We start from the raw sequence: 26,573 nt of genomic DNA, 5'->3' as shown, positions 1-26,573 counted from the left end.
CTCAAGAGGAACTGAGCCTCACGCAGTGGTGGAAACTGCTGATTGTGGTAGGGTGAGATGGGGCAGTTAGATTTGGAAGAACTTATGAAGAGCTTTGACCAGAAGAACTTGGTAGGCAGCTTCCTCAGAGCAGACTAAGGCAAGAACTTGACGCTGAGTAGAAGCAGAAGTAAGAATAGTCCTTTCTCTAAATAGTGATTGGGAAACAAGACAAGGTTCAAGGCTGAAGTGCTCAGCTCAGCATTACATGGAAAAGTGATTCTGGGGAGGAGTCCTCCCACTGACTCGCTTATGGACAGTATGTAGGCTCTTAGGATGGGAAGGCTGGCAGGGATCTCAGAAGCTACAGCTACAGAACCCCTCCATTTTACAGAGGAGGAAACTGAGGCCCCGAGAGGGGAGTACCTGGCCTAAGGTCACAGAGGGGAGGCAGAAGTGGTGCTGAAATCAGAACCCAGCTATCACCAACCTACTGTTCTCCCTGGCCCCACACCAGTTCTTCTGTTTGAGATATATTAATACAATCAGCCCATGTCTCCTGATTTTTAGGCACCCAAAGCCCAGAGAGGTTGAGTGACTCAGGAAAGATCACACAGCAATGCAAAGAGACCCAAGCCTTTTCTACTCTGGTCAGAGTAGCAGAAATTGAAAAAATTGATCATATTCAGTGTTGAGTATATGCGGGAAAAGATACTTTTATAGGCTTATCAGTTCTTTCAACAATTATGTTTTGAAGGGTTATTGTGTGCCCAGAGATTTAGCTGGGAACAGCCAAATGTGTCTTTGCCCCAGAGAGCTGTCTTCTACTGAAGGAGACAGAAGATAAACCAGTAAACCAACACAATGATTATAAATTGTGGTCAGTTCTGTTTAGAGAAACAGGTGCTCTCATGGAGATTCAAGGGTTAGGTTACTTTAGTTAGGGTAGGTAGGTGGTACAAAGCAGAGATAAATTGGTTCTACCTGTCTGGAGAGCAGTTTATCAATATCTATCAAAATTTTAAAGGTACAAACCTTGTGATCCAGCAGTTCTTCTTCTAGAAATCTGCTCTACTGAAATACTAGTGTATATGTGCAAGGATTTATGTATAGGGACATTCATTGCACCATTATTTGTAGTAGAGAAAAACTAGAGCTAACCTAAATGTCCAGCATTAGGGGAGCAGTTAAATTGTCCATCCATACAGTGAAATACTCCGCAGCAACAGAGACAGAGCCGTCTGTCCCTGTGTGAAAGGATGGCCACAAGATACTCTTCTTTAGGCAATTGTGTGTATACATTTATGTATAATAGTTATGCATGTAGGCAGTTATATAATGTATTTATATTATGTTAGTTATACTGTTGCAAAAAGTTTTACAATATGTATAGTTTGATCCCACTTTTGCTTAAGAAACATAGCTGTGTGTGTGTGGTGTTTGCACGTGCATGGAACAATATACACCAGACTCTTAATGATCTGTACCTGTAAGGAGTGAGAACAGAGGTGGGAGGTGAGAGTTCTTGTTCTACTGTATCATTCCTCTTATGTATTATTTGGGTTTATTGCATCAAGCATGTGTTACTTTTATAATTTAAGATTTTAAATTACTTTTATACTTGAAGAATAAATGCTACTTCAGCTCCACCTCTCCCCACCCCCAAAACCAAACAAAAATAAGTGAGTGAAGACTGGATCCCAGGCTCACCATGCAGTGGTCAGTGCTGGTTTCCTCTCTCCCTGCTCATGGCACGGCCAGCACCACAGAGCAATGGACTGGAGTCCAGCCTTACAGGCAGCTCCAGGACAGGAAGGCTGGGGACTGTGCAGGCCTCCCTCTGGCCACCCCACAGCACACGTGTCATCTGAGGGCATCCTGGGGCTTAGGCTTTACATGCTGGACCTAAAGACCCCCCCGGCCTTGTCTCTGAAAATCCCGAGTGACCCTGCTTTCCAGCCCCTCTTACCACTAGCCTCTCTCCTGCAGGTACTATATGAGGCCTGTCTGGCCGGCTGTGTTTTCCGGTGAAGAGCAGCTGCCCCAGGACTCCCCCAATCCCCCTTTGGTGGCCCCTGGATCCAGCGACTCCCAGATACCACCCCTGAGCCCCATCTTGAAGAAGACTGCTGGCCTGGGCTTCTGCATCATCTACCTCTTCTTCATCACCAGCCTCGTCTTCCCCGCCATCTCCAGCAACATCGAGTCCCTCAGCAAGGGCTCGGGCTCGCCGTGGAGCACCAAGTTCTTTGTCCCCCTCACCACCTTCCTCCTGTACAACTTTGCCGACCTGTGCGGCCGGCAGATCACAGCCTGGATCCAGGTGCCAGGGCCCAGAAGCAAGGTGCTCCCCGGGCTTGTGCTCCTCCGGACCTGTCTCGTCCCCCTGTTTGTGTTCTGCAACTACCAGCCCCGCGTGCACCTGCAGACGGTGGTCTTCCAGTCTGACGTGTACCCGGTGCTCTTCACCTCTCTGCTGGGGCTCAGCAACGGCTACCTCAGCACCCTGGCTCTCATCTATGGGCCCAAGATCGTGCCCAGGGAGCTGGCCGAGGCCACTGGGGTGGTGATGTCCTTTTACATTTGCTTGGGCCTGGTGCTCGGCTCAGCGTGCTCTGCCCTGCTCGTGCACCTCATCTAGGAGGGGCGGTGGCTAGACCTCGGTGCTGTGCGATGCCTGGGAGCCTCAGCAAGATGGGCAGGAAGGGCCAGGAGCGCCCGGGTGGCGAACAGGAAGGGCTGGAGTTGGGCTCTGCAGAGTGCAGAGCACAGAGCACACCCGGGCCTCGTTGCTGCCAGGGAGCTGGGACCAGTGCTGTCCCCGGGACCAGGCAGACATTCCAGATACTTTGACAGATGTCCTGAGATGTTTTGAGGACCAAAGACACCTGAATAAGACACAGTTACAAGTTGCACAGAAAGCTCCTTGCCGATGGGTACATTCTGCCTGTTGTTATTCCCTCTTGGGGAAAGTGTTGCCGGTGTTCGGCTCTTGAGTTGTTACAGGGTGAGTGCCAAGACCGTCGACAGGCCCTTTGCCTTCTCCCAGCCTTGCTCCTTCCAGCTGATGGCAAGATGCCAGACTCCTTAGCCCTCCCTACCCGGAGGAGGTCCCCCTGGGATGGCCAGTCCTCAGGCCAAGGGTCTACCCACTTTCCACCAACCAGACTGGGAACCCCGGGAAGACAGGCCTCCCAGGAGCCCTTCCTTCCCTGGACATGGGCTCCAGAGGGCTTCCCTGCTGTACCCAGGACCAAGCATGTCAGGCCTGGATTTCAAACAGGGATGCTTAAAGTGGTCTATGGCCTGGGTCAGGGCAGGGTTTAGTGTCCATGTTTACAATATGTCAAGGCCATTGGTTCAATGGCCTAATAAATACCTGGGTATTTAATGAAAGCCTTATTGGTGGCTGTTTTAGGGTCTTGGCAGGAAACAGCATACTCAAACTGAGTAATTTAAGGATATTTGAAGAGTGGGCGTAGGAACCCGAAGGGGTTATGCATTATATCCCAGAAGTATTGGGCTGGCCAAAAAGTGCTTTCGGGTTTCTCCGTAAGATGTTGGCCAACCCAATAGTAAGGCTGTTCTACCCCAGGCCTGAAGGGAGGGATACGTCCAGCCTGCTGTGACCCACAGGAGGCATGTTCCCTCCTCCCGTCCATCTCCTCTGCGCCCCTGTGGACTGAGTCACAGCCAAGGAGCAGGCGGAAGATGGAGACTGGACTGGAGGGGCAGAGGGTGTCCAGAGGGGGCCAGTAGCCCCTTCACCTTCCTAGCTTGGTTTATTATGAGCATCAGCTGAGCTCTGAAGCTTTGATCAACAGAATTAGGTGTTGCTTTGTCCTGATTTTTTCTGGGTAGTCGTATATTTTGAAGCTGTTGTTTCAAAAGGCAACCCTCAGGTTCTGAGGCCTGCACACACTTGTGATTGCCTGACATGAGTAGTAATTTATATTTTTTCAGGTTCCTTGAAGGCTCCCGCAAGGCTGTTCCTTGGGGGAGCAGGCTGACATGGGAATCCGAGAGAGGAAGGAACTAGATCAGACCAGGAGTTTTCTCAAGAGCTGTGCAGGAAGCACAGAGCTTGCCCCGAGAAGTGGCAAAACCCTGAGAGCTGTGAATCCACCGGCTCCTGCTCTGAAGCGCACCGGATCCGAGATGTCCTGTGGACAGCTGATTAAACCGGGAAGCAGTCAGGAATCCACCCAGTGGCAGCAGCTTATGGTCCCCACCGACTCGGCTGGTACACACTCCCTCTCTTTGGCCAGAGAATTGAAAAGGACACCCTTGAAAGGTTTTCTGAAACTTGATACTTGGAAAAAAAAATTTTTTTTCTTTTAAAAATAAATTCTCCCCTTCCCTTGCAGGAAGTTGAAACTCCCCTTGGTTTTTCTTCACTGACTTCAATGCTGTTGATCATTTGGGGCATCTGTCTGGGAGGTGAGGTGACTCATCTCAACCTCAGGTATCTTATAAATGGGGAGCATGTCTGTTTTAAGGTAAAACAGCAGTCTGAGCTCAGGGGTGGGACCGCCCTGGAGCTAACAGAGGAGGAGGGGTGGGGACCTCGCATGCTCTGTTGAAGGGGGTAGCTTTCCCGTTAGTGAGTTGATTTAGAATTAGCGTGGAGTGAATGGGGAAGAGGGTGGCCGGCGTGATGATACAGTGTTGTGGGGAGCTGAGGAGATGACGGGCTCGCAGTGCCAGCTGTGCTGCCGCGGCCGCTGCCGGAAGAGGGGCCGCCTGCTTGGCTGGTGGGAGGGTTATCCAGGCTTTTGCCCACTTTTCTTTGTTGCTCACTTTAGTGGGCATTTTGCAAAGGATCATTCCTTCTCAGGGAGGAAGGTAAATAAAAATACATCTCCAAGTAGAGGGGCAGACTGGAGTTCAGTCACCCTTGTCCCCCATTTATTGTAATAGCAGCTCATGGGGCTTGTCTGCTCTGGGTCTCAAGTCTCATGTGACCCCAGGAGGCTTGTGGAACTAGCTCACATGTTTTGGGGCGTGAACAAAACTTGCTAAAGAGGAGGGGATTTTTCAGTGAAAGAGGTGGAGGAGAATCCCTGAGAAGTTGCCTTTGTCTGGTAGTGCTCTGACTTAATCCCAAGTGGCAGTTTTTAGTGCATGCCCTTGTGTATTTCCATCCCATACACATCTTCATTTTCCTCCTTCCATTCAACAAAGAAAGCTAGAGGCAGCCAACTGACTCTATCTAGTGGGTTCCTACATGCATGGGGACATGAGGAGGCTTGACCCAGGTGTGGGTATTATTAGTGAAGCCCATTCATTCTGCTGTCTTCAGCCCAGTGCTCCTGAGAACATTCGGGACCCTCTAATCAGCTTGGACGTGATGTGAGGGGGTTTACTGCAGGGTCCTGGCTTCTGAGACCATGGCATGCTTTACTACAGAACTTCAGATAGAAGAGAGAAAGCCGAAAGTCAGTTGAAAGATTTCATTCTACTGGAGGTTAAATTTAAGCCCATGCTCATCTTTTTTTTTTAATTATAGTTGATTTACAATGTGTTAATTACTGCTGTATAGCAAAGTGATTCAGTTATACATATATATATTCATTTTTTATATTCTTTATTATGGTTTATCATAGAATATTGAATATAGTTCTCTGTGCTAGACAGTAGGACCTTGTTGTTTATCCATTCTAGATATAAAAGCTTACATCTGCTCACCCCAACCTCCCACTCCATCCCTCCCCCAACTGCTTCCCCTTGGCAACTACCAGTCTATTCTCAAGGTCCATGGTTCTGTTTCTGTTTCATAGATAGGTTCATTTGTGTCATACTTTAGATTCCACATATAAGTGATATCATATGGTATCTGTTTTTCTCTTTCTGACTTACTTCACTTAGTATGATAATCTCTAGTTGTACCCATGTTGCTACAAATGGCATTATTTTGTGCTTTTTTATGGCTGAGTAGTATTCCATTGTATATATGTACAACATCCTCTTTTTTTCTTTTTTATAAATTATTTATTTATTTATTTTTGGCTGCGTTGGGTCTTCGTTGCTGCGTGCAGTCTTTCTCTAGTTGCGGCGAGCGGGGGCTACTCTTCGTTGTGGTGCGTGGGCTTCTCATTGCAGTGGCCTCTCTTGTTGTGCAGCACGGGCTGTAGGCTTGCGGGCTTCAGTAGTTGTGGCGCACGGGCTCTAGAGCGCAGGCTCAGTAGTTGTGGTGCACCGGCTTAGTTGCTCCACGGCATGTGGGAGCTTCCTGGACCAGGGCTCGAACCCGTGTCCCCTGCACTGGCAGGTGGATTCTGAACCACTGCGCCACCAGGGAAGTCCAGTACCACATCTTCTTTATCCATTCATCTGTCGATGGACATTTAGGTTGTTTCCATGTCTTAGCTATTGTGAATAGTGCTGCTCTGAACATAGTGGTGCACGTATCTTTTTGGATTATAGTTTTGTCTGGATATATGCCCAGGAGTGGGATTGCTGGATCATATGGTAGTTCTATTTTCAGTTTTCTGAGGAACCTCCATATTGTTTCCCACAGTGGCTGCACCAGCTTACCTTCCTACCAACAGTGTAGGAGGGTTCCTTTTTCTCCACACCCTCTCCAGCATTTGTGACTTGTAGACTGTTTTAATGATGGCCATTCTGACTGGTGTGAGTGGTGCCTCATTGTAGTTGTGATTTGCATTTCTCTGATAATTAGCGATGATGAGCATCTTTTCATGTGCCTATTAAGCCCAAGCTCATCTTAACCCTGTGTGCTTTCCGAATGAAAGTATCTAGTTTCTACTTTACCAGCATCACTTCCTTGGTGGCAGCTTTGCCAGTGCCAGTTATGCCTGCAGTCTGAGTCACTGCTGCTCTCCACCCGTTGGCTGGGGTCAGCCCAGTTTCCAATCCAGCTTTGACCCAGGCAGGATCCCACAAGGAATTTCAGCCCCACTAGCCAGTGGAGGCAGGGACTAGCCACCTGGCCACAGACCCAGGGTACTGGGCAACTTTTCCATCAGCTACTCGGACACCTGGCCCAATGCTTTCTGGGCAAAAGCCACTTCACTTTTTTCTAAGCCTCAGCTGGAAAAAATAGACACCCCAACACTTATCCTGCCTTCCTCGTGGACATGTGGCCAGGTACCCAGATGCCCTTTAGAAAGGGCCATCTGGTTGTGTCCAAAATGGTTCCAAGAGTCTGTGCCCTGGAGCCAGGACTGTCTAGGTTTGAGCCCGCATCACTTCCTAGCTGCACGACCACGGGAAAGTTCAACCTGACTCTGTTCCCTCAAACAACTACGGCGGTGATTGTAGTCCCGGCCTCGCGTCTGGTGGTTGTAGACACTGAATGGTAACTAGGAATGCGTATAAAACATTTAGACTTGAGCCTAATCAGTGCTAATCACCTCCTCCTAGAAGGCTGTGTCTTCAGACCTTTCCTGTTTACCTGATGCTAAACTGTCAGTACTAACCCACTGCCCTCGTTTCTCTTCCTCACTGGATGCTGGGCTGGCCTCGGCATCCCAGCTCCTGGCCCCTCCCCTGCACCAAGTGCTGCCCATAGTTGGGGCCAATAGTCTGCTTGGAGGAGCTTCCCCAGGAATGTGGCTTTATGGTGCTGCTCACCCAGTGATGTTTTTAAAAAGGGGAAAAGAAGAGCAAGGAAGGGAAGGGAGGAGGAAGGAAGAGAAAAGAGGAGATGAGGATGGGCTGGGAGTCTGGGGTCTGCTCTAGGATGCAGGCAGGTTTGTGAATGAGAGTAAGAGGGTATCATTTAAGTCTCTTAAGTGCAGAGTTCTGGAAAAATTACAGCTCTGTCCACTGGTTCTGTCTGGAAAGTACAGATGCTTTCTTTTCCTTTTCTCCTCACCTACTTGTTTCACCTGTCCACCTTTTTGGTGGAGGCAGCTGGAAAGGCATTTCCGGCCCATGGGATGACACTCTGCTGTGTTATCCCCAGGTGGGGTTTGGTGCCTTTAACCTTGGAAGAGCACTCATTGGATAAGGTGTTTCTCTGCTGGGCGATGTCACAGACCACAGTTCTAAGGGAGACTCTGAGGCACTGGCCTGGCTGAGAGCCTCTGAGCAGGCCTGGCTTCTGTAGCAGGGCAGGGCACGGCCTGCATCACAGTAAAGGAGGTGCTGATTACTGAGCGCCTACAATGGCTAGGCTGTGCCATGTATAAGAACCCTGCCAGGTGGGGCTGGCATCCCATTTCACAGAGAGGGAAACTGGGACTCAGAGGGGTTAAGTCGGCGAGAGGCTGAATTGGAATTCAGACCAGGGCTGTGAGGCTCTGAAGCCTGTCTTCTCTCCTCTCCACTCAGATGCCTTAGAAGATTGAGAGGGCACTGCCAATTTAAATGGTTTGCAGATCTGAGGAGCCCCGGGCCACATGCTGGGTGGGTGGAATGGGGTTCCAGGAGGCTGGATTAACCTGTCCAGTGTGAGTGACAACAGGCACCCAGCCTGCCCTCCGTGTCTCTGTGGGATTTGGTGCGGAGTCACTGGTCTTCAGTAACCAAGGTTACAGTCTTCATGGGCACTTGAACCACAAGCCCACCAAGCTAAAGGCAAGGTTTACAGAGGTGTGATAGAGGCAGGAGCCTCACTGTGTGGACCTTACATGTCAGACGCCTTGCGTGTATCCGCTCCAGGGTACCAAGGAACCAGGGGGCCCATCTTCTCAGACACAGAGCAAAGTGTGACGTCCTGGGATCACCACACCTCCTATCCCTGACTTAAACACACACCCAGAGCTGGGAGGGCCCCTGTGGTCACCGAGTCCACACCCTGCCTCTTGGCAGGGCGATACTTGGGTTGCTCTAGACCGGCTGGCACCAGGCCTGTGCTGCCCTGCAGATTCTTCCAGATGGAGTCCCGGAGCCCCAAGGAGATTGAGCATCGTCAGTCCTGCTTTATTCTGGAAACAGCCTCATGTTCCCAGCACACCTCTCACACACTTCACTCTGGACAGAAGAAGAACATGGGATCTTTTCCCCAGCAGTCTCACCCGACAGCATCCATCCCTGCTGCTCTGGCCCCAGTCCTGCTCTCTGGAGTTTAATGAGGGCAGAATGTCTAATGCCCCTGGACTTCTAAGTCCTTCCTACTTCCTTCTAAGACTCTTACCCAGGTCTCGACTGGAGACCTCTGGATGGAATGCGAGGTTCACGGAACCTGAGATCATATTCAGAAGTTGGCGTGCTTGCCGTGGACCAAGGAGCCATAGCTTCCATCAGATTGTCAAAGGGACCATGTTCCAAGGCTTCAGAGCCCCTGGGTGCCTGGCTACAATGACCTGTCCCATCCGATGGTGTCCCTGTACTGGGCACAGTGCTGAACGGCAGGACTCTGGAGCCAGGCTGCCTGACTTTGAATCATGACTCTATCTCTTATTAGTGATTTTGGGCAGGTTTCGTAACCTCTCTCAGTTTCCTTATCCATAAAACAGGGTACCTGCCCTATTGGGTTGTTGTGAAGATTAAATGAGTTAATCCACATAAAGCTCTTCATCTGTGCTAAAGTATTACTTCTCCCCATCACCCTGTGAAGTTGGCAAGTCAAGGGTGACCCTCACCCCTCTTCTGATGAAGAACAGTGGAGACTGTCACTCAGGAACAGAGCCTCTGCCTGCAAAGGCAGCAGGTCCCGCCGGCTAGCCAGTGAGATCACTGCAGAGAGGAAGTTGGCCTGTGAGGCTCTCAGGGGTGGGAGGGCTCCATTAGGGAAGCTGGGAAATAAACTGGATCTGTCAACAGTTTCAGTCACAGGACACAGGAGGCCGGAGGGGGCTTTAGGTATGAGTCAGAAGCCACACAGCCGAATGGGCCTGACACCCTGGCCTGTGAGCGTCTCCATGATGGCCTCCTTGAGGCCAGCCTGTCTAATCGGATTTCCAGAGAAACAGAAGAGCTACCGATCGCGCACTATGGGCCAAGCATGTTAACATGTAATCTTAATCCGTTCAATCACACTATGAGGAAGTAGTAGTATCCCCAATTTATCGGTGCCAAAACTAAGATTCAGACATAGCCGCTAAGTGGCAGAACTGCGATTCAAAGCCAGGTCTGTCTGACTCCAGGACTCCAGCTCCTAAAGATTTTGACGGCAGCAATTTGCATCAGAATCGTCAAGAGCACTTGAGAGACTGCAGACTGTTGTACCCACCTGCAGGGATTCTGATTTCACAGGTCTGGCGTGGGGCATGAGAATGCGCATTTTTTTTTTTTTTATTTAGTGTTATGCGGGCCTCTCACTGTTGTGGCCTCTCCCGTTGCGGAGCACAGGCTCCGGACGCTCAGGCTCAGCGGCCATGGCTCACGGGCCCAGCCGCTCCGCGGCATGTGGGATCCTCCCAGACCGGGGCACGAACCCGCGTCCCCTGCATCGGCAGGCGGACTCTCAACCACTGCGCCACCAGGGAGGCCCTAGAATGCGCATTTTTTAACAAGTTCCCAGGCAGTGCTGATGCTGCCGGTCTAGGAACCCCACTTGGAGAACCAAAGGTGCTGGACCACCAGAGACGGATGAGGGGCTGTCAGGAGCTGATGACCTGGCCTGAGCAAAGAGAGAGCAAGGGCTCCGTCTGCTCCCGTTCCAGTCGAGGGCTCAGGACTGGAAGGTCTTTAAAGAAGCGAATGCATTGTGGATGCTCGCACGTCGTTCCTTAAGCTGATCACGGATCCAGGGCAGAGACTGCGTTTAAGTGCCAAGCGCATCTTCTCCACCAGCCCCCAAGGTTGGCGCCCCGTGGCTTTAGTCCTCAGCTGCATCTTTCCCACCTGCTCCCTTCACCATCAGTATTCAGGAGGGAGGAGGGAGCGAGAAAGGGTAGGGCCTGAGGGCTGAGTCAGCCCCAGCCCACTGCTTGGAGTTGCAAGTCGGGGGGTGCAGGGCCGCCTCCTGCTAGGAGTGCGGTCACACCTCCTACCTGTTCTGGGCACCCATTGCTGCTGAAGTGGTATTAACTGTTTTTCATTTTGCTGAGCCTTTGCTGAGACTCAAAAAGGGAAATGAGCCATTACCAGACAGCAGTTTGAAACAGAAACTGAATTGACTGCGTTTTCTAATGACATTTTGTGAGCTAAGAATGCAGAAGTCTGGCCTTGCTTTATCAAAGTTGTGTTTCAGAAGTCGTTGTCTCTGGCTCGCCTTCTGCTCACACAGTTCTGTGAGAAGGGATGGGAAGGGTCATATGCCAAAATGTGCCAGCCTGTTAGTGCCACACCAGCTGGTATTTAAGGGCTGATCCATAGCCTATTGTGAGGATATCAGGAAATTCCCCTTTCTTTGCTTTTTGCTGCTCCAGACCTTTGGGCTCTGCCCTGATAGGTAAGGACTAACCAGCTCAATTCTTGAAATAGAGAGCCAGTGTACAGAGCTCACAATCAGGGGACTTTGGGCAAGTCACTAACCTCCCTGAGCCTTAGTGTGCTTACCTGCAAAATGGGGATATTAAGCTTGCATATCTCAAAATCCTGATCAGGGCAGAGTGCCCTGTAAACTGCAAAGGGTATAGAAGATATTAGCTCTTGTTGTTGTTATTAAACTACCTGTAGGTCCATTTGTAACCCCATTCCATGGGGCAAGGAATCTGCAGGTCTAAGGGGACATGACAGCCTGGAGGTCACACCTCTTCCCCCTTCTGGACCATCCTCTGGGTACCCAGAATCCCTTGCCTAAATGGGCTCAAACTGCAACCAGGACCTGGGCAGGCTCTTTCCTAGGTCCATCCCCCCAAGGGCAGACTGCTCGAGGAACTTCTAGATTCAAGGGATGGCTGTGTGCAAGTGGTGCTGAGTTGGGACATATGGGTTGGGGTAGCCACATTGTGCATAGGAGACTTCTCCAGGTGGGGGACAGAGCCATCACATTCCAGAGGCAGAGAATTCCAGATTCAAACCTTCTGGGTTGTTATAACGGTGTACGTGTCAAGGTAGGAGGGAGAATATATTGTATTTAAGTTTGCTACCTGATTTATAACTAACGTATTGAGACACATGGTATATGGGCCTCCATTTGTAGTCTTGCCCCGGGCCCACAGATGTTCCTTTTTATTACTAGAAGTTTGAGTTCCACTTCCTTTGAGCCAGGTCAACCTCTTATTTTCCTCATTGAGTCTATCCTATTTCCTCTTCTCTGTCTTTCTAAATATTCAAAGCCGTGCCTTATTAGAAATGTAGCCAGGACTAGTAGAAATTCATCGAGATTCCAGGGGCTCCCTTTCTGCTCTTCCTTAAACCGTTTCTCACCCCCTAGAGACACACAGGACAGACCGTGGGCAGGAACATGAGTCCCCTCGTCGATGGCTGGCCTCCTTTTTGTCTCCTAAGCCGTATCCAGACAGTGGGTATCTGTACCACTTCAGGGTTTGAAGATAGAGCTCCATGCAGCTGCCACTATGGTAACCCCTAAACCATGGAGACTAGACGATTCTGAAAAAAGCCATGGGCTCCATCCTGGGGGGTGGGGGAGGCCCAAGAAGCCTATAATTTTGTACAAGGAGCAACTATAGGAAGAGGGGTCCTGCCTGGTCCTCCCCCATCTCCATCCTGGAAGGGTGCAGGTCCTCAGGGGACAGAAGGGGCGAAAGTTGGTTGGTGAGAGGTAGCAGCCAACAACTGCACGCCACGAGTTGAGGCCCTATCAGGTTCCCCTACCTCTTCCTTGGCTTGCTGTTGCTGGTGTCATTATCCACATTGTGCTCCATATAAAACCCTTTCCCAATGTCCCCTTTCGTATTCAGACACCCTTTGGCAATGCAGAGACTCTGATGCAGAAGTAGGGTTGCTTGCCTCTGTGAGTTGTCTCCCCCTGCCCAGAAAGTAAGACAGGAAGAGTTGCTCTTTCCCCCTTGCCTTCTGTGGTCCTGGGACGATGCAGACAGTAGTCAGACAGCCTTTGGTGCACATCAACTTCTGCTGAACAGCTGTTTATCTCACCTGTGCCTGAGATGGCTATATGTAGAGGAGGAAGGGCAAGGGGAGAAAAGGCTTGCAGTGGACCCACTAGGGGCTATCTCCTGCTCCCCACCTGCCCCACAGACCCTGAGAGAATCAGCCCAAATGCTGGCTATTAGACAACTCCAAGGACTCCACTGTTTTTCCAAGTGTTGAGAGTGAACTATTGGTACTGTGCTGGGTGAATTTAGGTGCCATCCGGCAGAGCATTAAACAACACAGAATCTCAGCATGGGCAAGTTCTTCCCTTTTCAGTTCTTTCAATCCTAATTACCCATAGGAGGAACTTTCAGTTTAATTTGTGAGTATCTTCAACACCTTGCTAAAACTTGCTCTTCTTCCTTTTTTTTTTTTTTGTTGTTGTTGTACACGGGCCTCTCACTGTTGTGGCCTCTCCCGTTGCGGCATGTGGGATCTTCCCGGACCGGGGCACGAACCCGTGTCCCCTGCATTGGCAGGCGGACTCTCAACCACTGAGCCACCAGGGAAGCCCTCTTCTTCCTTTTTAACAAAATGAGATCAGGCCTCAGTTCAAGGTCTTGCCCCCTAGAATTGAGAACAATGGTTTGTTTTTATTTGTATTTCTATTTAGAGCTTCGTACCTTCTATTTATGACAGGTGATTATTGGTTTTCCAGTGAAGTAATGATATACAGTTTTCTTTTTAAAGTAAATTTTAGTAAAGCAGCTGAGTTAATGAATATCAAATTTAAAAGATACAGGTAGTATTTGGATATGGTAAACATCATTCAATTTTGTGATTTTAAAGGCAGGGAAACTGAGACCCAGGCAGGAGTCCCAAGAACCCAGGATGGTTAAGTGTCCCTAACATTTAGGAAGGACACAGACATCTATCTTCCCTGAAAACCATAGACTATGTTCTGCTTGAAGGTCACAGGCTAGGTAAGGCCCCCTTCTAAGTTCAGGCTCGCATTAACTCCTTTCATGGCTGTGTTTTCACTACTTCCATTTTAGCCAATAAAAGTGAGAACTTCTGAAGTTACTGATTGTCCCTTTTAAACTCAGGGCACAAACCTGGCCATTTTCAGAGACAAAGGGCTTCATCCCTGTAGCTAGCAGTGACTGGTAGGGAGGAGAGGAATGAGATAAAAATAGAAGTGGAGAGAAGTGTTAAGTAGAAAGTAAAAGACACAGCAGCTTCAGCATGGTGAGAGGTAAGGAGTGGGGCACTACACTCTGGAGTGGGGCAGCTACATCTCCCAGACTGTCCCTGTCCTAAGTGGACAAAGCAATATGTCTCTGACAAAGCTCTGGCCAAAGTCCCCCTTTCATGCCAATATGACTGTTATTACTTGTTACCATGACTGTGATGACTTGACCACTAACCTTGCTTGAGCACTTAGTAGGTGTCTGGCACTTGGCTAAGATGTGACATCCATCCTCACAAGAAGCCTTTAAGTTAAAACCTTGGCCTCTGGAGCTGCACTCTGGGTTGGAAAACTGGCCTCTCGGAGCTGTGTGACTTAAGGCAAATTAAATCCCTCTCTGAGCCTCAGTTTCCTCGTCTCTCTAAAATAGGCATAGTAATATACCTATCTCTCAGGATCAGAATGGTTCTATACTAGTACGCTTATCAAGGGTAGAAAGTAAGCAGTCACTAACAATGTCGCATTATTAATCACTATTGATACTAGCACCAGGAAGACAAAGCTTCTGATAGTCATTCTACCCAAGGTCACAGAGCTGAACCAGGTTGGCTAAATTGGTGGGATAAGTCCAGGAGTGTTTGAGCCTCTGGGCTTCGGGGCCCAGAGGTGGGGTGGCATGTCAGGGGCTACTGGACAGGGGCCCAAGCAGCCCGGTGGGGGCTCCAAGCGACCTCCAGGACCCAGACCCATTTTCTGGGGCCTGGACTGGCCGGAGACTCACACTGCTGTGACCTGCCAGGCGGGATGCGGCGGATCCTCAGCCCCGAGAGGCCGTCCCTAGCGACAAGTAGCGATGACCAGCCAGCCGCTGTCACCTCGGCTGGGAACCGATTCCACGCCAGCCCTTGAAGCACAGGCCCAAGCTTGGCTTCCGGGAGCCGCGGGGCATGCCGGGAGCCGGGCTGCGCAGCCAATCCCCGCGCGGGGACAGGCAGCAGTTGCCCGGCAACGGTGGGGGCGCCCAGGCGAGGGGGGGCGAGGCCTGTAAGGCTGGGCGAGCAAGTGTGGAAGCTGGAGAGGTAGGTGACCTGCAGATCCCGGAGGAGTCTGCTTTTCCAGTCCCCAGTTCCTTCCCTCCTACCTGGACTTGAAGGAAAGAGATTATCAAGACAAATGATAAGAAGCAAGAATAAACCATGGGAACTAATAATAATAAAAAGATATTCATATTGATTGATCACGTACTGTGGGCCTGGCTCTTTACAGGGATTATTTCATTTGATCCTCATTTGATCTTGCAGGGAAAATACGTTTACTGGCCTCATTTTGTAAATGATTAACCGGAGCTTTAGACAGATTAGGCACCTTGCCCAAAGTAACTCAGCTAGAGAGTAGCAGAGCTGGAATTTGAACCGGGTGGTCCTGAGCCCAGGTGGTCTGTGTTCTTACTGAGTCAAGCAGTTGAACACCCATTTCAGTTCAGCAACAGAAGCTGCTATAGGCCTACCTGCAGGGGCCAACCCAGGCTTTATGGGTCCTGAAGCTTAGACAATTGGGGGGGCCCTCTTTAGGAAAAAGAATAACAAATTGCAAATATAAAATCAGGTAGAAAAGAAACTTGTTTAGAATGTAAACAAATCACAACAAAACACTTTGGCTAATTTTACAAAAACACCTGACCGTGTGAACACGTTGCTAGGGCCCTACACAAAGGCATCCTTGGCCCTTAGCTCCCACTGAAGTCCTTCAATCAGACGTCAGACTACCTTGCAGGCGTCTCTGCCCTTTCCCTGACTACCCTGCATCCCAGCCACAGGCCCTCCCTTGGCTGGGCCCTGGCAATGGGGTTTAGTAGGGTTTCTCTGGCTGTGGCAGCAAGCTTGGCCTGCCCAGTGAGCAAGCTAGAGAGTTAACGCCCTTGGTTGGAAGCAGCCCTCAAACACTGATGGACCCAGAACTGGTAACCATCGGCAGTCAAGTAGGATCATGCTGAGAAATCTTTTATACCAGTGATTCTTAGGGTGTGGCCCTGCAGCACTTAACCTGTTAGAAATGAACCCTCTCAGATGCCACCCTACACCTTCTGAATCAGAAACTCTGGATGGTGGGGCCCAGCAGTTGGTGTTTTAACAAGCCCTCCTAGAGAGCCTGATGCACGCTCAAGTCTGAGAACCACTGTTCTACCACACTGTTTCCCAGAGTTCCCTGTGGCCTGGAGCTCCCGTGTCTACAATGGTAACCTGCTCAATAATGCACCTTTTTTTGGTCTCCTTCCTTTGCTTGTCTGATTTCCTCACTCTTCAACTGGGGCTTCCTAGGATCATCTCCAATAAACTACCTGCACTTGAACCCTTGTCTCAGGTCTGCTTCTAGAGGAACACCAGCACAGATGAGAACAGGAGGAGGTGTCACTGCCCAGTGAGGAGGAGGATGGTGGCTGGCACCCACTGGATGGAGGCTGAATGTTCTGCTAAATGCTTTGCTTTCATTGTCTCATTCCCCACCCCACCCCTCCACGAGGAAATTGGGGTCAGAGGATTTAAGTGGCTTTGAACCCAAGGATTTGAACCCAATTCTGCTTGAGTGCCAACGGTGAGCTCCTTACCCACAAGGGTAGAGGGCCAGCCCACGTTATGTTCACCTGTCACTGCTGCTCTTCTCAGGGCAGTCAGGAATTCAATTTTGTCACGAGACCTGCTACAGTCTGCGACCTTTGGGCACAGCCAGAGTGCCCACCATGGGACGCTGAGATGATGTGTGCACTGGCCTCACGGAGGGCACAGCTGGAGAGGCTCCCTCACTCCAGTGCTGAGGTCCCTTGGGTCCAAGGCTGGTCCCTACGCCCTCCAGCCCACTGCTGTGCCCAAGCATGTGCCCTTAACTCAGAGCTGGAGGCTTTTCTGTCACAGATACTGACATCTGGCCAGCTCTGCAGCTGAGGGTCCTACTTGTGGAAGCGGTGGGGAAGGGTGTGTGCAGACCCTTGAACTCTGCATCCTCTGATGTTAGAGGCCCTAGGCCGCTTGGTTCTGCACATTTCCAGGAAACTTGGTTCTGCACATTTCCAGGACACTATAGCTCTCACTCCCATGTCACCTGCCCTAGTCCTCTAGGCTTGTACCCTCAAGAGGAATGGCCTTGCCTTCTCTAGGCCCACAGCACCTGAGGTCCTAGGTGTCTTTATTGTTAACAATTTCTCTCCACTCCCTCTACCTGTGATCCAGGAACGATGGCTGTGCTAACGGGTGTGGGGTAGATGGGGGGATGCGATGAGAGCACAGTCTTTGGCTCTGCTGCTGACTTTGGGCGAGTCTTTTTTTAACTTCCTTTTTTAGCCTTGTTTTTCTCATCTGTAAAGTGGGGAGCCCACCTCCCCTCCCTCGAGGTTGTTCTAATGATGCTCACAGGAGATAGCAATGTACACATATGACACAGGCATGAGCAGTGATGGGTGCAGTCTGCACCTGGGGCCTCCTATTCCCTCCATCACAACGAGGAGGGACCTGGGTGCTGGTCTTGTGTTCTCCAGGACCCTGGTCTGCCAGAAGGCTGCTGGTGATGCCCAAAAGGTAGATCTCTCCCCAGGACACTGCCAGCCCTCTCTTCAGGGTGGAAGAGACAGAAAGTCTTACTTGGGCAGTCACTAGCTTGAGGATGTCTCAATGCCTCACCCTGCCAAAAACAGACACCGGGCTCTCCAGTTGAAATCAGGTCCCTCTATAATAATTTCTCACCACATATTTGTTTTTCCTTTGTGGCAGTTATCATGAATTATAATTATTTATCTGCCTATTTTTAGACTTTAAAAAAATTTTATTTATTTTATTTTATTTTTGGCGGCATTGGGTCTTTGTTGCTGCGTGCAGGCTTTCTCAGGTTGCAGTGAGCAAGAGATACTCTTCGTTGTGGTGCGCAGGCTTCTCGTTGTGGCTTCTCTTGTTGCAGAGCACAGGCTCTAGGTGCACAGGCTTCAGTAGTTGTGGCACACGGGCTCAGTAACTGTGGCTCGTGGGCTCTAGAACACAGGCTCAGTAGTTGTGGCGCACAGGCTTAGTTGCTCTGCAGCATGTGGGATGTTCCTGGACCAGGGTTCGAACCCGTGTCCCTTGTGTTGGCAGGCAGATTCTTAACCACTGCGCCACCAGGGAAGCCCTAGACTTTTTTTTAAAATGGAAAATTGTGAACAATTACGAATGAAAGCGGAATAGTACATAGCCCTCATGAACCCATCACCCGGCTTCAACAATTGCCAACTCGGTGCCAGTCTTTTTTTACCTCTACCCGCACTCACTCCCCCTCCCTGTATTAATTTGAGGCATCATATCATTTCATCTATAAATATTTTGGTAGGTATCTCTGAATGATTAGGGCTCTTTTATGAAATATAACCACAATGCCATTATTACACTTAAAAAGATGAGCAACAATTTCTTGCTATGTGATTATTGTTAAATGTTTGTGTCCCTCCACCAGGCTGGGGGCTTCATGAGAGCTTTCTCTCTTGTTCTTGGCTGTATCCATAGTGCCTGAGAGCTAGCAGACTCTTAGTATTTGTCGGATGGATGGATGGATGAATGAATGGGAGAAAGGCAAAGGGCGCTGGGGACCCACCTTGCTTTCTGTGGATGCTGCTCCATCCCTTCAACACTGCGGTGTGATCGCTGCCTTGGAGGCCCACAGTCACATACTCTCTCTGATGTGAGCAACACTGTAAAACTCTCTCAGTTTCTTTCCCTCTCAACCTGCCTTCGGCTTAATCGGGCAGCAAGTCACTAATCCTCTCCTCATGGCTGCAGCCCACTCCCCCTGTGCAGCTAATTCCACCTTCCGACTTAATCATCATCCTTAATGCTTTCAATAAGGGGCTTTGCATCTTCAGAGCCCCACTCAGGCATTAGCTGATTACTGTAATCTGCCCGACTCCCAAGGCGTCAGCCAGGATGGCACGGGAAGCACAGGGCTTCCTTTATTCTCTTGGAGTCTCAGTTTCCTCATCTGTAAAATTGGATGAGTGGACCTAACTGGCATTGGTGTGGGGAGTAAGGAAAATGAGGTAAATAAAGTGCCTGTTCCCTGACACCTCAGAAGCACTCAGGAATGATAATCATTTCCCAGCATAATTCAAGGAATAACTCTCACTGGAGAGCCAAACAGATCTGGATTTGAATCCAGCTTTTGCCGCTTAAAGGGAAAATTTTCTGAGCCTCAGTTTTCCCATCCTTACAATGGGGGTGATGGTGCCAACCTTTCAGAGTTTGCTAAAAGGATGAAAAGACATGATATGTGTCTGTGAGGCACTGGGCAGAGTGCTGGGCACCTAGTAAATGCTAAATAAGTGCTGGTGGTTACTTATCTTCCCAGAAGGAGGTGGAGGCAGGGGAAGGAGGGGGAGGCTGCAGTGCCCCTGGGCAGGTATGGATCACATCTTTTCTCCTCTGTTCCCTAAGGTGTATAGTCAAAGGAGGATGCCTGTTGCACTCACCATTGTATCCCCAGCCCTTTGCCTAGCTGTGTGCTTAGTAATGAATAAGTGAATGAATTTGGTGAGGTGGGGATGTGAATAACACATCTGAACAGGACTGGATAGTTTCTAGAGGACTCAAGATCTTTATCACACAACCAGAGAAGGTAAGCAGGCCAAGGATTATACCCACATGTTACAGGTGAAGAAACTGAGGCTCAGGGAGATCAACACTGGGTCTGTAAGTGTTAACAGCTGGGGCTAATTCCACGCCAATTTGGCTCTGACAGGAAGAGTGTGCCAAGCATTGGCCTCAGGAAGAGTTGGGCCTCTGTCTTAGGTGGAGTTACAGGTCTTTCCAAGATTTTCTAAAGCTGCAGGGATTCTGTCTGCTATGCCTTCTTCCTCCCACTGTGCCTGGTACGGCCTGTGTCCCAGTGCACTTGTTTTTTTTTCTAATTTTCTGGTTGTCTTCATTAGATAAGTTTTTTCCCTCTTTTTCTTTCTTTTTTTTTTTTTTTTTGCGGTACGCGGGCCTCTCACTGTTGTGGCCTCTCCCGTTGCGGAGCACAGGCTCTGGACGCACAGGCTCAGCAGCCATGGCTCACGGGCCCCGCCGCTCCGCGGCATGTGGGATCCTCCCAGACCGGGGCACAAACCCGTGTCCCCTGCATCGGCAGGCGGACTCTCAACCACTGCGCCACCAGGGAAGTCCCCCTCTTTTTCTTTTTTTAATTGAGACATAATTGACATCCAAGTGCACTTGTTTTTTTTGTTTTTTTTTTTTTTTTGCTGTACGCGGGCCTCTCACTGCTGTGGCCTCTCCCGTTGCAGAGCACAGGCTCCGGACGCACAGGCCCAGCGGCCATGGCTCACGGGCCCAGCAGCTCCGCGGCATGTGGGATCCTCCCGGACCGGGGCACGAACCCGTGTCCCCTGCATCAGCAGGCGGACTCTCAACCACTGCGCCACCAGGGAAGCCCAAGTGCACTTGTTTTTAATTACTGACAGTTTCAGCTTCAGGGCTGCCATGAAGCCCTGAAGGCTACACACTGTGCAACTCCAGGGGATGGATGCCATTCACCAGGACAGCAATGAATCACCAAGAGGTAAGTCCCATTGTGAAGCCAGAGGTGGCCCTAGAAGGAGATGGGGGCCCTCCCTATGTCCTGGCTGGACTTTGGTCAGGAACTCAGCTCCAGGAACCAGGGCTTCTGGGAACTCCCTGGTCTGTGCTTGTAGGCAGGGTCAACATTTGGAGTGTGGACGTCCAGGGGCTGATCTCCACCCTTCTTAGAGATAAGGGTAGGAAAGCCCTGGACCCCGAACCCTAGCTTTAAAACTTGAGGTAGTTTAGGAAAGGGAGAAAGGCTCAACCCAGTACTGTATATACTATATTACATATATAAGTAATAACTTAATCTTGATAATAAAACTCTTTGAATAGGCATCATCCACCCATTTTACAGATGACTTAACTGGACACATGGAAGTTAATTAACTTGCCCAAAGGGTCACACAGCAAGGAAGTGCAGAGCTGGGATTCAAACTCCAGGCCCCACTATGTTACCTCTGGTTGTAACCTGCATTTTACAAGGGAGGTAGCTGAGGCCCAGAGAGGGCCAGTGACTTACCCAGGGTCACACAGCCAGCTAGTGACTGAGTAGATACTGAACCCAAGAATCTGGACCCTCAGTCCCGAAACGAGCCCATAAGGGTGCCTGGCCCATCAATTTATATATATATATATATATATATATATATATATATATTTAATGAATTTATTTATTTATTTTTGGCTGTGTTGGGTCTTCGTTGTTGCACGTGGGGTGGGCTTTCTCTAGTTGCGGGGAGCGGGGGCTACTCTTTGTTGCCTTGCGTGGGCTTCTCATTACGGTGGCTTCTCTTGTTGCAGAGCACGGACTCTAGGCGCGTAGGCTTCAGTAGTTGTGGCGTACAGGCATAGCTGCTCCACAGCATGTGGGATCTTCCCAGACCAGGGCTCGAACCCGTGCCCCTTGCATTGGCAGGCGGAATCCTAACCACTGCGTCACCAGGGAAGCCCTCAATTAATATTTTTGATAAAAACAAGTCTAGGGAGAGACCTAGGACGCCTGGGACAGGAATGCTGGGGGATGGGGCGTGTGTGGAGTAGATGGTGAAGGACAGGCACCAAGCCTCCGCACTTTTGGCTCCGGTCTCTCTAAAAAGAGAGCCTGTGTTCCCTCCATTTCAGGACTGCGAGCGGGGTCCCGTAGAGTGAGAGGTGCTGCACCAAACTCGGCCTCTAGGTGGCGCCCGTACCGCAGATCTGGATTCCCTTGGACAGCCGGGCCCTAGGGAACTGGTCTATCCCTGGGGGCTGGTCTGTCCCAGAGTTTTCACTACGCCCTGGACAACAGCTCCCTTTACCCCCCCCCGCCCCCCCCCCGCTCCAGGCTACTTCTGTCCTGGCTTTGGCAGCGAAGGATTGGCAGGGCCCAGACTGGGAGCTCATGCCTCAACTCAGTCCTCACTTACAAGTCCTCTGCAGGGCCCTGGGTGAGAACCTTTAGAAGGACTTGCGGATCATCCAGATGCTTCCCTTACGCTGGACCTTGGGCAGTTGCTCAACCTCCTTGAGCCTCACTTTCCTCATCTGTAGAGTGGTAGTGGGTTTTATTGCCAAGATATTGAGAGGATCAGATGGAACATTTTATAAAATGCCTGGCCCCTTGCAGGTGCTCAACAGATGGGAACTATTAAGGATTGGTCCACGGACGGTGGCTGCCTGCTGTTACTTCTGCCTGGCTGCTATTTCTTCTTCGTCTTTCTCAGCTCGCAATGCCAGTCCATCATACCACACCTTACCTCTCACCATCAGCCTCTTAATCCGGCCCTTGTGGACCTGGTACCTCCTTGGAGACGATGTAGAATGGCAATTAAGCAGAAAACTCTGAAGTTTTGCTAGCTGGGTTCAAATCCTTGACTCTAGCATTTCCTGTGTGGCTTCGGTCAAGTTCCTTAGCTTCAGTGCTGCAGATTCTTGGTGCTCATCCACTACACATTCCAGCGTCCCAGTAGTTAGGTTGGAGCCATGTGACTAACTAGTTCCCGCTGGAGAAATGGGATCAGGAGTGATGCGCGTGTCACTCTAGGAAAGGTGGTTAAGAGCCTGTGGACCTCCTCCATCCCTGTCTTGCCCTGTCATGGTGGCCTGTGTTTGGCCACAGGGGTATGTGTTTGTGTTGCAATACCCCACAGGGATATTGTGTTAGAGTATAGCTCTAAGATGGAAGCGCCCTGAGTCCCCAAGTCACCCTCAGAGGAAAGCCATCCCACCAGCCTTAACACAGTATGAGCAAGAAGTAAATTTTTATTGCCATTGAGATTTCAGAATTTGTACTACACCAAGGCCCAGTTTAACTTCACTGATACAGCCTTCCTTTGCCTCAGTTTTCTCATCAGTGAAGTGGAGACAATAATAGTGCCATTCTCATAGAGTCATTGCGAGGATTAAGTGAGATTGTGGGTGTAACCCCCTTAAGATGTGAAATTTTAGTTTTTATTACTTCTTAGGAAGGTACAGAAAAGCACGAAATGACTTTAGATTCTCAGAGCAGGAGGAACCCTGGGAGGACCTTGAACTCACTCCTCAAGTTTAGATGAGGAGACAGAGGCTCAGGGGGAGAAATACCTTTTTCAAGGTCATTCAGGCAGAACACGGCAGTCAGGGCTGAATCCTGGGTCTTCTGATCTCTGTTTGGAACTCCTCCAGATACACCTTGGTTGCTGCTCTCTGGGCGCTTATGATTTTATTTGGAAACAAGACAGACAGACATAAGACAAAACGATCACTGAAGCTTCCATACGGGAGTTGTCCAGAGAGTGAGGGTCCTGAGGATCAGGACTTCCTGGCAGTCCAGGAGGTGGGCAGGGAAGGCTTCTGGGAGTTGGTGGGGCTTGGAAAATGGGCTTCAGCAGAGAGCTGGGAGGGCAGTGGGCAATGGCAGGAGAGAGGACAGGGTGAGCCTGGGCCAGGGGACGGGGAGGTCTGAAGAGCAGGGCGAGTGGCCCATAGAACAGATGAATCAAGGCATGGTGTGTTTAACCAGTGTCCTGTTGAGGAGACCTGTAACTCCCCCCAATGCTCCCCTTCCCCCCATTTTAAAGGGCACCGCACTAAACATCCTTGTACCCACCTCTGTGTATTTTGCCAGCTGAGATAGAGGCTATGTCGGGAAGAGAGGTTGGGATGACACCCAAAGGTATGCTGGGCCTGATTTCTTAGGGTGAGAGGCTTGGGGGCTTTGAATGCCACCCTGATGCTTCCCCTTAACTCTTCATGTCAGGTGACATGAAAATGGGAACAAGCTCTTTTCTGGGGTAGTTTGACTGCAATAGGGCCCAGAGGTGGGAGGCGGGGCCAGCTGCTTCCCTCTTTACAGGACATTGGGTTTTCTGGGGTGTGACTAATGGGGCCAGGGTTGGGGCTCAGACCCCAGAGACGGCAGCTCTTGCTTATTGTCCCCCCAGTCCAGGCTGTGGACGTGCCCGGGGGCGTTGCCTTCTCTCTGCCCCACAGTTTGCAGCCAGGGCGGGTTCTGTGGGTGGCACACAGGGCCCCACTTTGGAAGGGCCCAGCCCCGTTTGAAGCTCTCTCACCACCCTTCTATGGAATGCATGCTGGCAGATTAACAAGAGAGAGGCAGCCCCTCTGTGTACCCACATGGAAAGAGCTCCAGGATATATTTTTAAGAGCAAAAAATCAAGTTATAGAACAATATGTGAAGTGTGACTCTATTTATAAACAACAAATATTTCTTAAAATCACACACACACACATGCAACCTTATTATTCAGTTTTCCCCCCTACTGACTGGTTATATCCATCCATTTACGATTCTTCTAGGGTTACCCTAGAGATAGAGCAGGCATCCTTGATTTATTAACATTTACCACACATCACATTTTCACCCATGTCCCGGACAATGCAAGGGCCTTAGAACATTCTAACTCCATTTACCCCCTTCCTGACTCATGTGCTATTGTGTTGTGTATTTTAATTTTCTCTGGTATTTCAAACACTAGTTGTATTGTTTTATACAACCAAGATTCATTGGTATTTATCCATATTTCCCTTTCTATTGCCCTTCTTTCCTTCCCGAATATCCAAGCTTCCATCTGGGACCACTTTCCTTCTGCCTGGAGCCTCCCCTTTATATTTATTTTTATATTTGAACCATTCATATGGTTCAAAATTCAAAAAAAGAGAAGTGTTCTATGATAGATGTCTCTCTCTCCCACCCCTGCCCCCAGACCCAAACTATATATTTGCATGTGTATATAGACCATTACTTGGAAGGATACACACCAGATTGAGAGGGGTGGCTTGTCTGTGTGGTCTGAAACGTCTGCGAGGATAATGTATTCCTGTCTCCTGTGTGCAAAGGAAAGTCAGGACCCGGGACAGGCAGCCAGGAGACCCAGTCTTTTCTGACTGACAGCCTCTCACTGTGTCTCTCAGTGCACACAGCCTCTCTGCATTATCTGGGTCCTCTTTTGATCCTTGCCCCAGCCCTGTGGGCCAGGAGGGGCAAGGTTCCCCATTTCCAGGACAGCTAATGCCCAGGGCTCCTGGGTACCATTTTATGTTCATCAACTCATTCAGTTCTCACAACAACTGTACTAGCATTGCCCCCATTTTACAGATGAGCAAACTGAGGCAAAGAGAAATTCAAGAAATTCTCTGCCACAGAGCCAGGATTCAGACTAAGCCCAAACAGCCCAACTCCAGAGCCCAAGCTATTACTAACTCCATTTTACTGATGAGGAAATGGAGGCCCCAAAAGGTTGAGCCATATGCTCTAATTCACACAGTCAGTAGCTGCAGAGCAAGAACTCATATCTGTGGTCTGGGGGTCGATACCCATACCCCACCCCCCAAGACCAGTGGTTTTCCTCTGCACATTAGAATCACCCAGGGAGCTTTCAAAAACATCTATGTGTAGATGTTAGCCCAGATCAATCAAATCCGAATCTCTGATCCTATTTTTACATCCCTGACCCTCCTCCCAGGAGCTTCTAAAGTGTAGCCAGGGTTGAGAACCACTTCCCCGGGCCCACAGGTAGGCAGGGCTTGGGATCTGACTGCTTGGGTTTAGTTTCATTCAGACGTTGCCCCCAGTGACCTTGGGCAACCTGCTTTTACATTTCCGTGCTGGCTCCATTTCCTCATCTGTCAGATTGGATCATTAGAGTGTCTTCTTCATTGGAGGATTGAGTGAGATAATCCATGCAAAGCACTTGGAACAGTGTCTGGAACAAAATCCATTTTAAACTGATGGCATTACTATTTCTATTATTATTATTACTATCTGTGTAGCTTTGTAGAGAGCCTTCCCGTCTCCCCTCAGGCTCTCCGTCTGTGAAGGCACCTTGAGGTGTGAACTGCCTGGTCTTGAAAGGCATCCTCTAGCTCCAGGGTGCTCATGTCAGTGTTAGCTGGCTGGATATCGAGGCTTTGCCACTCTTTGAGAAGCCCAGCCCTACCCATTTTGTGCAGAAGCTGCAGCAAGCACATGCCTGGAGAACCAGGGACCTGCTTCTGTGGGCTGAGTCCAGGCTCTGATTATGGTGTTGGTGCTACTCACAGCCAGGACATGCTATGCTGGGCCGTGCGGAGAGAAATCGCCCATGGTGGGGAGTGGCGGACAGGGCTCCAGCTGTCCCCAGAGAAAGACAGAGGGCCCTGGGTGGAGGGCCCCTCCGAGAGGCAGGGCAGGGGACCCTGGCAGAGCAGGGGGCCCTGTGCCCACTTCCTACCAGTGCCCAGAGCACATGGTGCCGGTCCTTGCCACCAAGTGCCATTCACACCAATGCATAATTCATGCGCCCATGTGCCAATCTGTGCCAGCTTTAATTAGCTCCTAACTTTTTGTCATTCATTTTGCTGTGAATACCTTATAAATAAATGATGGGAGAGGGGAGCAGGGAGCAGGGCAGGAGCGTGAGGGGAGGAGCCTGGCTCCTTAGGCCTCATGGGGGAAGAGGGAAACTTTCTGTAGAGGGGGCTAGGGAAGCCATGCCCTCGGGGGTTCCCCGCGGGCCCTC

At 50.1% G+C, this 26,573-nt stretch overlaps 1 protein-coding gene across 3 annotated transcripts in view; it reads left to right on the top strand.

Annotated features, from left to right (window-relative positions):
* The window catches only part of SLC29A3 (solute carrier family 29 member 3), a 43,573-nt gene extending 39,119 nt beyond the window's left edge, over positions 1–4,454 (top strand). For 2 of the 3 annotated variants that reach the window (XM_081224535.1, XM_081224534.1), the window contains one exon: positions 1,969–4,454. In XM_081224535.1, coding sequence (XP_081080661.1) covers positions 1,969–2,620 — 652 coding nt within the window. In that variant the 3' untranslated portion in view covers positions 2,621–4,454. The remainder of the gene's footprint in view (positions 1–1,968) is intronic. The other variant, XR_014015082.1, reaches the window with a different exon arrangement.
* The last annotated feature ends 22,119 nt before the right edge of the window (positions 4,455–26,573 follow it).

The sequence above is a fragment of the Mesoplodon bidens genome (assembly GCF_964165515.1).
Source record: "Mesoplodon bidens genome assembly, chromosome: 1".
Taxonomy (NCBI): domain Eukaryota; kingdom Metazoa; phylum Chordata; class Mammalia; order Artiodactyla; family Ziphiidae; genus Mesoplodon; species Mesoplodon bidens.
The sequence above is the reverse complement of the archived record's forward strand: the minus strand, read 5'-3'. Positions and strand labels throughout refer to the sequence as shown.